The following is a 16,530-nucleotide window of genomic DNA, read 5'->3' as shown; positions in this document are numbered from 1 at the left end:
TTGCCCGTAGTTCCAAAATATTGATTGGGAGAGAGAACTCCTCCTGAGTCCACAACCCCTGTGACTTCCTAGCACCCCAAACAGCTCCCCATCTGGATAGGCTTGCGTCCGGCTGTCTAATACAATCTGTTGAGACAGATCTGAATGATCGCAGTTCCATTGCCCCAGCATGCACAGTTGTAAAGGTCTGAGATGGAACCTGGCAAAAGGAATGATGTCCATGCAGGACACCATGAGACCAATCACCTCCATACACTGAGTCACAGAGGGACTCAAGGAGGTCCGGAGGGCAAGACATGCCGAAGTTAGCTTGCAACATCTCTGGTCTGTTAGAAATATCCTCATGGATATGGAGTCTATTATAGTACCCAGGAATTCCACCCTGGTACTTGGGATAAGAGAACTCTTTTCCAAGTTTATCTTCCATCCATGTGATCGAAGAAGACTGAGAAGGGACTCCGAGAATTCTTCCGCAAGATGAAAGGATGGTGCTTGCACCAGATTATTGTCCAAGTATGGGCCTACTACAATACCCTGAGTTCTGGCAATGGCTAGAAGAGCCCCCAGAACCTTCGTAAAGATTCTTGGAGCAGTAGCTAGGCCATACGGAAGGGCAATGAACTGGAAGTGCTGGTCCAAGAATGCAAAACTCAGGAACTGGAAGTGTTCCCTTTGGATTGGAACATGAGATTTGAAGACTATATTGCATCCCTGAGATACCATCTCCAGGACCCATGGATCCTGTACATCCTTGAACCAAGCGTCTGAAAAAAGAGACAGTCTGTCCCCTACACAATCCGATCCCGGATCGGGGGCCGCACCTTCATGCTGATTTTTTTTTGGCGGGCTTCTTTTTTTTTTTTTTTTTTTTAAATGATTTTTATTGAGGTTAAATATGAAATATCAAGCGTGATGAGTTACAGCAATCATATACATATACAGAAAAAACATGGCAAACAAGTTGCCACAAAATAAGCAAATCTGTTACATCAAAATTATGCAAGAAATACAATAAATAAACCTCACATTTTCTATTTTTGTTGCATAGAGAAGGAAAACTTTGAACCTTACATTTTCAAAATACAATTAAGAAATAATCATTACACATAAATACAGTAGCCTTTTTAAAAAAAACAAAAAAAAAACACATAAGTTATAGCAAAGATATACTTATTACTAAAGGCCCTTGGTTTACATGAGATCCCTCTCTCACTTGACCTTCCTTCTCACCTGTATAATAACATAACAGGGGTCTAATGGAAAAACAGGAGATAAACGATAAAACATACAAACAAAACAAACGATAAGAATAATAAAAAACAAAACAAAAAAAAACTGAACCTAAGTATCTCTCTCTCAATCCCCACCCCGCCCACTACCCCACCCCCACCCCGCCCCTCCAGAACGCCACCGACTAGGACTCCCTCATAGTACAATCAATCCATGTATGTGGGAAAACATTAAGTAACGTTAGTTCCGCAAAACTCACTGAAGAAAGAAAAGGAGAAAGTATCCTCTTTTGCAAGGAATATGGATAGGACAGAATAACTGGTGTCCATTTCCAGAGAAACTTCTTGATCCTTTTCTCCGATACTTCATAAAGATGAAATGATTCAAAGACAATTTGATCTTGCAAGGATCTAAAAACCATAGCTAATCCCGGTATCCGCCTAGCTTTCCAATTTTTAAGAATACAGTATCTAACAGTAAGAATAATAGTATTTAAGCTATTTATGGTGTTCACATTAAAGGCCTCTTGTGGAGGACATAGAAAAATGACATCTTCCGCAGATAAAGCAATTGATATTTTGTATAATTTATTAAACCAGAATATAATCTTTAACCATAATTGTCTTACCCTAGGGCATGTCCAAAACATATGAAGCAAATCAGCCCTATCATGTGAACAACGGGGGCATAAACTAACCAAAGTCGGGTAAAATCTAGAAATTTTCCACGGAGAAAGGTAAAAATTATTAATCAATTTCATGTGAGATTCATCCAAAATATAGGGACTTTACACTTACGTAGAGAGTCAAAACTCTGAATAATCTTATCATGATTTACCAAGGGGATTAACGGCAGCCAGGACTTACAAATGTTATCCCTAACTAAGAGACTCTGCTTGGTCAACATGATATCATACATCAAAGATATCGAAGAGTTTCCTGCCACAAATTTTTGTATAAAAAGCTTAATATCCGTCCAATCAGAGAGCCAAGAAGTGGGCCAGCTTTGAGATAGAACAAAGTGGCGAATTTGAAAGTAGGCAAATAGATTGGATCTAGCTAGATCAAATTTATTAAAAATAGTATCCGCCATTAATAATTGATCATTCTCATCAAATAACTGTTTTACGTAATGTAGTCCTTTATCGGACCAAACTTTAAAAACTTTTTGATAAAGGCCGGGCAAAAAATTTGGATTATTTACAATAGGAAGCCAATCAGAAAACGAATAATCTATATCTAACATTGCACAAAACTTTTGCCAGGCAAAAACTATGTTTCTAATAGTAATAAGACAGCTAACATTCTGAGGCAGCTTCTGGACTGCAGTATGTAGTATAGCTTTTAACGCAAATGGGGCAATCAAATAATTTTCTAGCTCTTCTGATGAAACTAGATTAGTGCCAGCAAGCCAATCTATTGCCGTTTTAACCATGGCAGCTAAGTTGTACAATTTAAGGTTAGGAAGCGCCAATCCCGCCGATCCGCAATTTTGCATTAATCTAGCCAACGCGATTTGGGGCCTTTTATTGTTCCAAATAAATTTAGAAACTTGAGCATTAAAAAACTTTAAATCTTTATTCAGTAAGAATAAAGGCAAATTCTGAAGCGGATATAACAAACACGGAAAAATGATTGATTTTATCAAATTAACTCTGGCTGTGATAGACAGTGGGAAAGCGGCCCAAAGATGCAAATCAGATCCAATTTTTTGAAGGGGCTCAAAATTGGCTTTGTACCAAAATTTAGGATTTTTATGCAAAACTAAACCTAGATATTTAATAGCATCAACCAATTTGAATGGGATATCGAGGCCTGCTAGCTGAGAACTATTTATACACATTAATTCGCTCTTTTCTAAGTTTATCTTGTAACCTGAAAAGGAGCTGAAAACTTCTAACACATGTAGAATCATAGGAATAGACTGCTGGATATTGGTAAGGAAAATCAACACATCATCTGCATAGAGCAACATTTTGAGACGGTGTATACCGAATGGGACTCCTATCAAAACATCTCTGCATCGAATCACGAGACGTTCCAACGCTATATTAAAGAGTAGAGGGGATAGAGGGCACCCTTGCTTGGTGCCTCTCTGTAATATTATTTTAGGGGATAAAGACCCATTGATAAGTAAAAAGGAGATTGGATTATGATATAATCTAAGAATAAATTGTGGAAATTCCCCTTTAAAGCCAAACTTCTCCATCACCCTAAAAAGATATTCCCATACAATCGAATCAAAAGCTTTGACCGCGTCCAGGGAGAGTATAGCCGTCCCTTGCCATAATGGCTTCTTCCTCTCCTTATCCACATTCCAGGCATAATCCAAAAAATTGATCAATTTGCGGGTATTTTTCGCTGGATTTCTAGCTACCATAAATCCAGTCTGGTCTGGATGAATGATTTTATGTAAATAAGAAGATAATCTTGAAGCAATAATAGCCATTAAAATCTTATAGTCTGTATTCAAAACCGAAATCGGCCTATAAGAGGCCGGATCTTCGGGATTTTTACCTTTCTTTAAGATGAGCGAAATATTGGCCGCAGAGAAATAACTAGAAATCATATTATTGGACATATAATAGTAATTAAAAAGTTTTTCTAAAGTGGGTAGAAGGAGCTCACCAAGACATTTATAAAGCTCCGCTGGAAACCCATCTGGTCCAGGAGCCTTATTCATCTTCAAATGCTCTATAGCTTTTCTAATTTCATCGATAGATATTGGAGCATTAATCGATATTAAATCCTCGCTACTTAATTGAGGCATCTTTATCATGGACCAAAAGATATCTTGATTAATAATATCTATCTCAACTCCAGAGTATAGTTGTTGATAATAGGCAAAAAATGCCTCCATGATCCCCTTAGTCTCCGTATATCTTCCCTTTTCAGTTTGAATAGCGGGAATAAAATTTTTCTTTTTTCTAACCTTAATGAGTCTAGCCAAGTATTTAACGGAGGAGCCATGCATTCCTTTAAATTGAAGATTTATTTTTGCTTCTTCCTCTAAAAGTTTTTGTTTTAAGAACAAATCTCTTTCCTTCCTATTATCTTGGTATTTTTTCCAGTTTCCCGAGGTGCGCCTTAAACAATATTTTCTATGTGAGTTCCTAACTTTATTCATGATTTGAATTTCCCATGCTTTACTCTTTTTCTTAGCTATACTAATATATGTTTGTATTTCTCCCCGCATTACAGCTTTAAAAGCTTCCCAGAAAATTTCCGGTTTATTAGAATAGCTTATATTATCGGAGTAATATCGCTGCCAGAGAGATCTCAAAAAATTAACAAATTTAGGATTAGTGTACAAATATCGAGGGAAATAAAAACTAGGCATTTGAATCCTATTCTTTAGCCCAGAAGGAAATGACAAAGATATAATTGCATGGTCTGAGATGATGATATCTCCAATTCCTGTCTCTAATTTCTGACTAGCTAAATTCTCCGTGATTAAAAGTAGGTCAATTCTCGAAAAGGTACCATGTGCTTTAGACTCACAAGAAAATGACTGTTTATCTGGGTTTTTTAAACGCCATATATCAACTAATTTTAGCTTTGCGCAAAATTGTGATAAATATTTTGCATTCTTTTCATAGGCTGATCTATTTTTATTAGAAAGTCTATCTAGTGCAGGACATAAGGTAGCATTGAAATCACCCCCTAGAATTAAATTTTCAGCAATAAAGGGAAATAAATTAATTTTTATTTTCTCCCAAAATTCTCTAGAAAACTTGTTTGGGGCATATATATTAAAAAATATAAATTTAATATTCTTTATAAACACATGGATAAGAATGTATCTTGCAGCCGGATCTATTTCTACCTTATCTATCTTGTATTCTAACTCTTTATGGAAGAGAATAGCGACCCCACATTTTCTAGATCGACCAGTCGTAGAGACTACTTCCCCTACCCATTTTATCTTCAATTTAGCCGCTTCATGCTCATTAAGATGTGTCTCCTGAAGGAAAACAATATCTGGTTTATAGCTTGCTAGGGTTTTAATAACCAATTTGCGTTTAATGGGGGAAGATATCCCTCCTATATTCCAGGATAAAATCTTAATTCCTTCCACCATCTAAAATCAGGCTAATTAGCCATTTTGTAAGGGCCGGCCCATTCGGGATGAACCGAGGGCGCGGAGCGGGGGGAAAAAGGGGAGGGGCGGTGGCGGAGAGGAGAGAAAAAAAAAAAAAAAACACAAAAAAAAATTAAACAAAATAACAACTTCGCTAGCAATATCTAGCATCGAGAGTACAATCTTCAACATTAGCAAGTAAAATCGTAGCTTCTAGTTAATAAAATTTCTGCGATTAACTGCTCTCAATGTATTTTTTAACTTCTGTAACCTAATCAAATACGTGTCTAGTACAAGAGTGATCCTCTACTATAATTCTGGCAGGGTAAACCATGCGAGCCTTTAACCCTTTATTTATTAATTGCGTGCAATGGGGGGCCATCAGTCTTCTTTTAGACGAGGTCTCAAAGGAGAAGTCCTGAAACAATAATATCCGGCTATCTCCAAATACTGGAGGATCAGATTTTTTAAACAGTTTCAATAGATCAACTTTATCTTGAAATCTAAGAAGTTTGAATAAACAGACTCTACTCTTTGTGACTCCGTCTGGAGAAGATTTCTTAGGGCCCAATCTATGGGCACGCTCAATCGTGAGTGGTAGCAAATGGGATGGCATACCAAGTGAAAGAGGTAATGTAGTGGACGTGAATTTTATTAAATCTTCGAATTCTGACTGTTCGGGAAGCCCTACTAATCTAATATTATTACGCCTGGAGCGATCTTCAAGATCCTCCAGGCGTAACTGCATATTTTTAATTTTAGATTCTTGTTTACGTAAAGTGTCAGCCTTAATATGTGTCTGATCTTCTATATCAGAGATCCTAGCCTCTGCTTCAGTTAGCCTTGCTGAAAACTGTCTTACTTCAACAGACAGTGAGCTTATTTCAGTAGCAATTGAGCCAATCTCTTTTTTGATGGCTTCAAATTGCGGTGAAAACACTTCTGATATTTTGGCTATAAGGGCTTGCGAGTCAAATGGAGACCTACTAGGTTCCATTGTACTATCTAAACTGGTGTCAATTGTTTTATTTTTCTTGTCTTTCGTTTTCGCAGGCATTTTAGGAGAATTAGATTTCCCCTGAGTGATAAATTTTTCCATTCAAAATGTGTAAAAAAAAAAAAAAAAAAAACACTCCTACCCCACATACAATACCAGATTAAGGCCTGGTAAAGTAGACGTGCAAATAGTGTAACTTATATATGTGAAGAAATACAAAGAAGATACATATAATGTATATTCTAATTATTTATTTATTTTTCCTTTCCCTTTTTTCCCTTATGTGTCTTATATCTTGTGCTTATTCTTGTGTGTTTCTTTTGAGATTTTTTTCCTTTTTTCTTGCCTAGTGGCTCCCCTTTTCCCTATTTAAAAAAAAAAAAAACCTGTGAGAAAAAAGTAATTAAATAATTTTTAGTGATAAATAAAGACTGCAATCTCTGAGACAAATAAGCTTTTCGGACCCTAATGACCAGTTAGATAGATACCCACAATTCCTAAATTCCTATGCATACTACTTCCCTTAAAAAAAGAAAAAAAGAGGGAACATATAATATAGGGAGATTTCCCCACACCTCTGTATTTTATGAGGAATAAACAAGCTGCTTATAATATATGGAATTAATCAATGTTATACCTATTGTGGTTTCTTAGGGTTAACATACAGAATTTACAGTAAGATTTTCTAAACTCCTATAAATCCTGCTCTTCTTGAAAAATATATTTAGACAAATCACAAATGAGGGAGAGCTTTTCCCTTCTTTTATCGTAGTCTTCAACTACCAATCAAGTTATTTATAGTAAGAAAAAAATAAATTCCACAGTATTAAATAAGCATTTGAAGGTCTCATATTATAAAAAAACTTTCAGAAATCACACGCATAGCCTATTATATAAACCAATTGTGTGGACTGATTAATAATTTAGTGTGATCTAGCCCCCTATAATATCAAAGTTTATAACCAGACATAGGAGGTGAATCTACAGAAATAGATACTGCCTAAATCTGATTACCAACCAAGAAACTCTGGATTTTTCGACCCTTTTTTTTTTTTTTTTCTTCCCCTCTTTCTCTTTCTTTCTTTTTTTTCTAGACACTGTAGTATGACTTACACCATTACATTTAGGGAAAGATGGAGACAAAATTACAACTTTGAGAAAAAGAAAATAATTAACAGGAAATCACAGAAATTCCTACTAAGCACACTTTCTTTTTTTTTTTCCCTTTTCTTTTCCCCAACATATAACGTTCATGGGGATTTTAGGCTCAGATTATACAGTTCTAGCCTGATCGTGAGCGCCCAATGTACTGTTCTCTGGAGTAGGAATATATTGCAGAAGGTATCCAATTACTCCTCTTGTTTTTTCCTTTTAGTCAGTCCTAATGAACTGCCGTAGCTGCATTTAAACATAGGAGGTCCTCCTTTCCCTGCAAGGGTGAATTACCGCTCCTCCAACCCACCACAATAGCTGCACATACACACCAGAAAAAAAGAAGCTGGCAAATAGCTTGAAATAGATTTATGACTCACATATATCACCCAAACCGTTAGCTCAGTCCTGAGGGAGCTATTTTAAGGCTCTCCTGCCGGTTTACCATCCGCAAACTGCTCCCCTCCTTAAGCCGACCAGTATCTGGGTTATTTTGCAAGGCTGTATGGGCTCCGTGTGGAAATGGTGGGTGTTGTCTGTTGTATGTTCCTTGACACACCTTCGTTTTCTATTGGGTGTGTGGGGAGGCTTGTACAATAATCCGTTTTCAGATTGGCCAGAAATCCTCAGCTGCTACGCCCTAGAACAGCAAGCTGCAGACGCCTCCACTTTTGCTGCCTCAGTGACCTCAGCGAAATTACCGTTCTGGAAGTGCCCTAGGAAGTATCACTACTCCACAACGAGCACAAATAGCCCTCAGGTTTTGACTGCTAGAGGTAAAGCTCTTTCACTGTCCACCACCGCACTCACAGCATGCTCTGTTCCTGCACACAAACGGCTCCAGTGGGAAAGCTGTCTCGCTATGGCAAACACATGTCATGCAGCCGACGGTGGACTAGGCAAGCAGAGATCACCAGACAAGATACTTAGGTCCTCAATAGTAAAAGCGAAGTTGCGGCTCTGACATAGAAGCCGATATAAAGTCTTTAGTCAGTTTCTTGCCTGGGCTTGAGTGGAACTTGCCCGGCTCCCTAGGGTGCTAAGCGCACCAACAGCGGGAGATAAGACATCAGGGGAAAGTAGTATTGAGCTGTCTAGACTCGGCTCCCGACGCCGACAACAGCGTATTCACACTGCACAGCACAGCTCCTCCCACCGGAAACAGACCATCGGAGGCGGGCTTCTTATTCTGCTTGGATTTAATCCAGGACTGAGCTGGCTTCCAAGTACTCTTGGATTTCTTAGGCTTGGAGGAGGATTGTTGTCATTGGGATTTGTCAGAACAAAAAATAGAAGATTGTGGTCCCTTAAACTTGTTCTTCTTAACTTGCAGTAGGAAGGCACCTTTTCCTCCAGTAACCGTAGAAATAATGGAGTCCAGGCCTGGACCAAATAAAATCTTTCCCTTGAAGGGAAGAGAAAGGAGTCTGGACTTAGAAGTAATTTCCACAGAACAAGATCTCATCCAGAGCGCCCCGCGGGCTAGGACAGCAAAGCCAGAGGCCTTTGCATTTAGGCGAATAATTTGCATGTTTGCATCACAGATAAAAAAAATTAGCAATTCTCAGAGCTTTAATTCTGTCTTGAATATCCTCGAGGGGAGACTCCAACTCAATGTGTTCCGACAAAGAGTAGCACCAGTAGGTAGCCGCTCCGGCAACCGCGGCAACTGCAGCCGCCGGTTGAAACAAAAATCCTGTATGTTAAAACATCTTTCTCAGAAAGGTTTCCATTTTCTTATCCATCAGCTCTCTGAATGAAGAACTATCCTCAAGAGGTATAGTAGTACGTTTAGCAAGCGTAGAAATAGCACCATCCACCTTAGGAATGGAGCCCCACAAATCCAGTTGAGAGTCCGGGACCGGGAACAAAGTTTTAAAAGTAGACGAGGGGGAAAAGGAAGAACCAATTCTTTCCCATTTGTTCTTAATAATGTTTGCCATCTTAACCTGCAAAGGAAAAGTCAAAGAAAATTTCCTGTCTTCGTAAACTCGGGTTCTTCAGGCAGCGCGGCCTCTGGAACCTCTAACGTAGACAGAACCTCCTTTAATAAAAAACGCAAGTGCTCAATTTTAAATCTAAAGGACGGTTCCTCCACAGCAGGTGGCTTAGAAACTAAGGACTCCGACCCAGAAAGTTTACCCTCTGAAGCTACAGAGGTTAACTCATCATCGGATAACTGGGACATAATAGCTAAATCCGATAAATATTTAGATGACTCCGGGTCAGGAGAGCTATGTTTAACCTTTCTCTTGCGTTTGTTAGAGCGAGGTAATGCACTAAGGGTCGCAGACACCGCCGTTTGTAACTGCACTGCAGAGTCCGCAGGAAGAAGGCCCCCTCCGGATGGAGGATTAGATGTGCTATGGGGAACTGCATGTGGAGTAAATAATGTAGTTAATCTCACAGGACACCGAGTCCTGAGAGGTAGATGACTTAGAGGGACTAAGAGCCTTAGCAGGCTTATCTCCCTTCTTAGACTTTATAACAGTGTTAAGGCATGTGGAACATAATTGAGTGGGCGGGAAAACCACGGCCTCCTCACAATATAAACAGGTATGATTTAGTACAGAAAGAGTACCTTCTAACATGTCAGAGTCCTCCATAGCTCAGGTTATACCCACAGAAGGATACAAATAAAAACTTTTTTATTATAGAAAACTGCACCTTTATACTCCCAATGGCTGGGGCACTCACCACCTCCTAGACCCAGACAGTTAACAGAGGAAATGCTCTACTCAGGTTCAAGTCTCAGCCGGAATGGAGGAAATGAACATAGACCACACCCGGTCACATGGAGTGCAAGACAGTACATCCCCTGTTATTACAAGGACAGCAAGTAATAGGAGCTATGCAACACTTTCTAAAAAAACGAAAGTGAAACTTAAAAGTGAAACCTGTTTGTTCCAGCCAAAAACACACCGTCTATGAGCCTAGGAAAAAAAATCACACAAAGCAGCATGTAAATAATTAATCACTGATTCATTAACCCCAACTGTTCAATAAACCCCCTTCAGAGGATGTTAACCCTGGATCCTATCAAGGTATAAAGGAGCCACACTGTGACCCTGTTATAGCGTTTTATGTGTAAAAATGGAAACAATCTTACCTCCAGGATCCATGCTCTGGAACAGAACACAGCCTCTCAAGTGTGATAGTCTCATAGCAGCGCTCCTGACATGGACTTGAGTGAGAGAAAGCAAGCAGCGAAACTCGTCAACACTGATTGCTTAGGAGCTGTTAGCAGTAGTCTGGATGGCATCGCAGAAAAACTTCTCCTGCATCTCCAGACTCTAACTTTTATCAATACTCTCACTGAGAGGTTGACATGACTTTACTTAAAACTCCAGTCCTATATCGACGGGCAGATACCCTTTTTCACGACTCTCCGAATTTTCTGACACTTCCCTGCCACCTCCTAACGTGATGAAAGGCAAAGAATGACTGGGGTAATGAGGAAGTGGGAGGGATATTTAAGCCTTTGGCTGGCATGTCTTTGCCTCCTCCTGGTGGCCAGGTGTTGTATTTCCCAACAGTAAGGAATGAAGGTATGGACTGTCCCTATAGTGTTTTTTTAGCTTTTTTTCCCTTGCACTACAGCATGACAGTGCTAGTTCATGTGTGCCATATACAAAACCATTGTGCTCATTCATGTGGGGAATGGTAATGAGTTCACAAGAACCAGAACTAATTGGCTAAAATGCAAGATTGTAAAAAGCTATTAAAAAACACTGAAATAAGGGGGCAGTCTGCAGAGGCTTAGATACAAGGTAATTACAGAGGTAAAAAGTGTATTAATTTAACAGTGTTGGTTATTCAAAACTGGGGAATGGGTAATAAAGGGATAATCTATCTTCTTAAACAATAACAATTTTCAAGTAGACTGTCCCTTTAAGTTTTAGGTCAGGCCAATAAATAGAGAACTTGTTAGATAGTATAGAGTGTGTAATGCAGTTCTTTCTGGCACCAAAAGTGATCATTTAAAAGTGACTTTTAATTCTCAATACCTAATTGTATCCCAAGAGGTAAGAGTGTGGATTAGGGTTTTATGGGTTAGGGCTTTTTTTAATAGTTTCAGTACAATTATAAACAAGTTTCAAGGTTAGTTCTCTTAACTAATTTGCTTCCTTTTCTTGGTATCCTTTGTTGAAATGCATACCTAGGTAGGATCAGAAGCAACAATGCATTAGCTGGTGATTGGTGGCTGTACATATATGCCTCTTGTCAATGGCTCCACTAGCTCCCGGTAATGCATTACTGCTCCTTCAACAATGAATACAAAGAGAATGAAAAAAATGTGATAAAAAAAGTGAATTGGAAATGGATTAAAACAGTATGTTCTATCTGAATCATGGCAGAAAAATTGTGAGTTTCAGACCTTTGACAATGTAATGTAAAACTGTTTAATTATGTGCATCTAAAAAATATATATAGTTTCATTTTTTATTTTGCCGTCTTTTCCTGTAATTTAATTATGAAAATTGTGAGCTTTCGAATTCCTGTTAGACCTGGAAGTGCAGACTCCAGACTTAAAGGGAAATGGAAAACAAAAAATGTCTTTCATGATTCGGATAGAGCATGTAATTTTAAACAATTTTCTAATTTACTTCTATTATGTTATTCATTCTCTTGGTGTCTTTTGTTGAAAAGCAGGGACATAAGCTCAGAAATGTGTGTGTGTCTGGAGCACAATATAGCAGCAGTTTTGCAAGAATGTTATCCATTCGCAAGAGCACTAGATGACAGCTCTATTTCCTACCATATACTGCTCCAGACACCTACATAGGTATTTCTTCAACAAAGGATACAATGAATACAAAGCAAATTTGATAATAGAAGTAAATTGAAAAGTTTGTTTAAATTGTTTTATCTGTCTGAATCACAAACAAAACATTTGGGTTTCATATCCCTTTAAACCCTACAGAAAAGTGTGCTGACAGTTTCCCTTTAAACCGAGTCATCTATGAAGTAGAACTATTTAGATATGAAGGTGTGGAGCGCATTCTCTCACATTTTCAAGTCTTAGGATTTGAAGAGCGGCTCCACAAATTCACACATGTAAAAATCATTTAGTTGTTTCTATGAGATCAGATAGCAACTAAGAAAAACCTCAGGAACAGATGTGAGCTTACATGACCCAATAAAATGACTAGCATGCCGGGACCCCCATGTGTGTTTATATGGCTGCTGTGTGGTCCTCTGTCACAATGTAACTGAGATGTAGGCTTTGACCAAATCTAAAAATATATGTTTAACCTGTGATGTCAGCAATATAGAGGACAACTGACCCAAAATGGACACTTTGCTCAGGAATTCCTCGTACATCTTCCTCTTCCTCAAAGTACTGCCCTGTTATTAGAAGAAAAATAAAAAGGGAAAATTATTTCACAACATTTCTGTGGTTTATCCATATTACAAGATGCTCTAGTTATACTGCAAAAAAGGTCACACCCAATAGCACATGTAGCTTCCAGGCACAAATATTAGCAAAAAAAACCCTGAAAGGCCAAACAAGGTTACTGATGTTTGTTCAGCGGTTTTAGTGGATTGGTTGTGAGGATCAGAAAAATACCTTCTCACCATGAATACATAGCAAAGCAAAACCTTTATATCCACAATTCAAATACATTTCTAAAAAGTATGTTTCAAAGAACCTGGTGGGGATTTGACACAAGGTGCAAGTGACCTGGCTAAAAATAGGGCAAGAATGCTTTTAGGTTTTAAGAGGCTTAGAACAACTGCATCTGTCAATCCCCCATTAGCCACCCAAACTAAGCCTCTTAAAACGCCTTTAGGGAAGAATAAGCAACAATGTATCAAATATATTTCTTAAAAAGTCTATAAGTTGTGCAAAAAGGGCGAGATTCAGGTAGAAAACCCTTCATCCAAACTGATTGGGACCAAAAAAGGTTTGGATTTTGGAATATCTGCATCTGTAAAATGGGACAGCTTGGAGAGGGGGTGGGACCAAGTGTAAACAATAATATGTTATGTCATTTAGGCAATGTTTACATGTCACAATACAGCTCATACATGTATCCTAAAGGTAGTACTTGTGTATACATAGTACCCTCAGAAAGATAGTACAGTATTTGTAATCAGAAAGGTAATATTTGTTGTTTTAAATAAATATTAAAAGGATAGGAAAGTCAAAATTAAACTTGCATAATTCAGATAGAGCAGGTCATTTTAAGTCACTTTTAAATTAACTTCTATTTTCAAATGTGCTTCATTCTCTTAGTGTCCCTTGTTGAAAAAGAATACGCACATATCTTACACTAGAGGGAGCTAGCTCCTGATTGGTGCCTGCACACACATTTGTCTCTTGTGATTGGCTAACGAGATGTGCTTAGCTAGCTGCCAGTAGTGCAATGCTGTTGCTTCAGGAAAGAATAAAAGGAGAATGAAGCAAGTTTGAATATAGAAGTAAATTGGAAAGTTGTTTAAAAATGTATGTTCTATCCAAATCATGAAATAATATTTTGGGGTTTCCTGTCCCTTTAATTACAGGCAGTGAAAAAAAAGTCATTTGTAAACATTTTATTCTTAAAATATATTAATTAAAAAGTTTGGATTTCAAAATAAGTTTGGATTATGGAATTCCAGATTTGTACCTGTAGTTATAAAGAAGCAATACACAGGCCTGATCTATATAGGGGTAGTCCTATCTGTCTGATGCACAATGCACTATGAATTGGAGGAGAAAAAAACTCAATCAATTTTCGTCAAATTAAAGACTGGTGTAAAGCAGATTTATTTAAAGGGAATTTAAACTCAAAATTTAATTTTCCCTGATTAAACACAACAACTAATATATTATAATCTGGTTTCATCCAAAGGCGTAACTACAGGGATCTCAATTGAGACTGAGCCCATGCTTCCGGGGGTCCCATGTGGAGCTGCCATTAGTAGTGTTGCTGCTTATGGGGCGCCTGGTGAGTCCCTGGTTCCACAGTCTTTCTGTCTGGTGTTTCTGTCTGCCCCCCTCCCCTCATTTCTAACCAGGCTCACTGTGTAAGGTATGTGCTTGGATTTGCCTTTATAAATATGGTGTCACCACAGTGTCTACTCCACTCCTCTGTAATCTCTAGTTGGTTTGCCAGTTTATTACAGTGTAATACTTGCTATTAGTTTTGATAGGGAGACATGTTGCCTAGATTATAAAGAGGCTGATACAGGAAAACCCAAATGATTGTGAGTAATATGAGAGCATAGAGAGTGGCCGGTCTATACGTTTTCCCTTGCAGGGGAGTTAATAGACACTAATAGAGTTTTTTTCAGGGATCTTTTTGACTTGTGTTACCGATGTATTACCCACTTTGTGCTTATCTCTATATCAGGTTAGTTGTGTGTTTATGTGCAATTCTGAACAAGCTTTTTGGCAACCCTGAGAGGAGTGGATTAGGATTTGTGTTTGTAAATTTTTTAAAATATGAAATTAAGATAAAAATAAGTTATTTATTTTGAGTTCAAGGTGTTTAAACTGATGTAAAATTAAAGGGAAATACAATTGCTGTAATTTGTAATTATTTTATTATTCACATGTAAATATATTTGAACCCCTGCAAAGGTGTTAAACACATAGGGCTAGATTACGGGTGGAGTGCTATTTATCGCTCCCGTGCTAACTCTGCTTTTTTGCGTACATCAGGTAGCGGGCATATTACAAGTTGAAAATAAAAAGGTTTTGCTAGCGATGCACACAAAAAGCTGTATTTCGAATATTGCGACTGGATTAATGCATTCCCACATAGTCTTCAATGGAAAGCGATAAGTGAAAAAATAAATAAAAATAACACCCAACAAGTCACGCAAAGTCATTTGCATTTTCTCAAGTGCGCTAACCTGACATGAAATATTGATATTTCACATTCCAATGTTCTTCACATAGCACAATATGTTCTATTTATTCATAAATACACACACACATATACATATATACATATAAAAGCTATTATATATAATAGTTTTTGGTACAATTTATATCACTGGTTTTCAAACCTGTCTTCAGGCCTAGATTTTCAGGATTACCTTGGGTGAAAACAGGTAAAATAACCCTGTTTACTAATTAGCTGATTATTTCACCTGTGCTCCAGTTCAGATATCCTCAAAATCTATTAGGGAGGCCAGAGGCCAGGTTTAAAAACTAGGGATATATAGATAGATAATTATATATAGGTATATATACAGATATATATAGAAATATATATTCTCCTGAAGAAATATATATTCTATGTGAAGAAAATTGGAATGTGAAATATTTACAGTACAAACACAGTTAAACACTTTACTAAATATGAACATTGCATAACTATGATTTTTCATGTTTTCAGCTACTTGACTGCAAAGGACTCCAATGCATTGTATACATATGTATTTATGTGTTTATATGTGTATATATGTCTGTAAATAAATATATATATACACACATAAATACATATGTACACATATAAATACATATGTACACACATAAATACATATGTACACACATGTATACATATTTATACATACATATATATACATAATAAAGCTGGACTGATAGCTCATTGTGCTAATGCACTGTTACCGAGATCTGTGGCAAACCAAGGGTTGTAGGTTTGATCCCAGCAAGGTCCACTCAGCTTTTCATCCTTCCGAGGTCGGTAAAATGAGTACCATTAAGTTGGGTAATAATAATACCTGTTATCAGTGCCGCGAGTTGATTAAGTTTGAGGTTGTGCGCTATACAAGTATATAATTAGACATGTATATGTATTATCTCTATGTTAAAGCCCTTTGCAGTTCTTGTTTTTTCCTTTCAAACACATGAGACCTCATATCTTTGAGCCCTTACAACTATTTTTTGCAATTTTTTAAAAAAATATTTTTTATTAGCTGGTGTTATAATGAGGGTAACTGTACTTTTAAATGTATTTTTGATATGTTTTGTGCAACTTTGTATCCAAGCGTAACAGTTAACCAGAGATCTGAAGTCGCAAGAACCCGGCTAAAACAACTTTTATAAAAAGACAATGTAATAGCATCTGCTTTGAATTTCAAACCAACAGTAAATTTTTTAATGTCAAATCTCA

The 16,530-nt window shown here is 37.5% G+C and overlaps 1 protein-coding gene across 1 annotated transcript in view; it reads right to left on the bottom strand.

The window, feature by feature from the left end:
* PRKAR1B (protein kinase cAMP-dependent type I regulatory subunit beta) overlaps nucleotides 1-16,530 on the bottom strand; it is an 807,144-nt gene that overhangs the window by 133,099 nt on the left and 657,515 nt on the right. Inside the window, exon 8 of the mRNA XM_053695126.1 lies at nucleotides 12,748-12,808. Within this exon, the coding sequence (XP_053551101.1) occupies nucleotides 12,748-12,808 (61 nt within the window). The remainder of the gene's footprint in view (nucleotides 1-12,747; nucleotides 12,809-16,530) is intronic.

Source organism: Bombina bombina, chromosome 11 (genome assembly GCF_027579735.1).
Source record: "Bombina bombina isolate aBomBom1 chromosome 11, aBomBom1.pri, whole genome shotgun sequence".
Classification (NCBI taxonomy): domain Eukaryota; kingdom Metazoa; phylum Chordata; class Amphibia; order Anura; family Bombinatoridae; genus Bombina; species Bombina bombina.
This window is presented reverse-complemented; position numbering and strand designations above follow the sequence as displayed.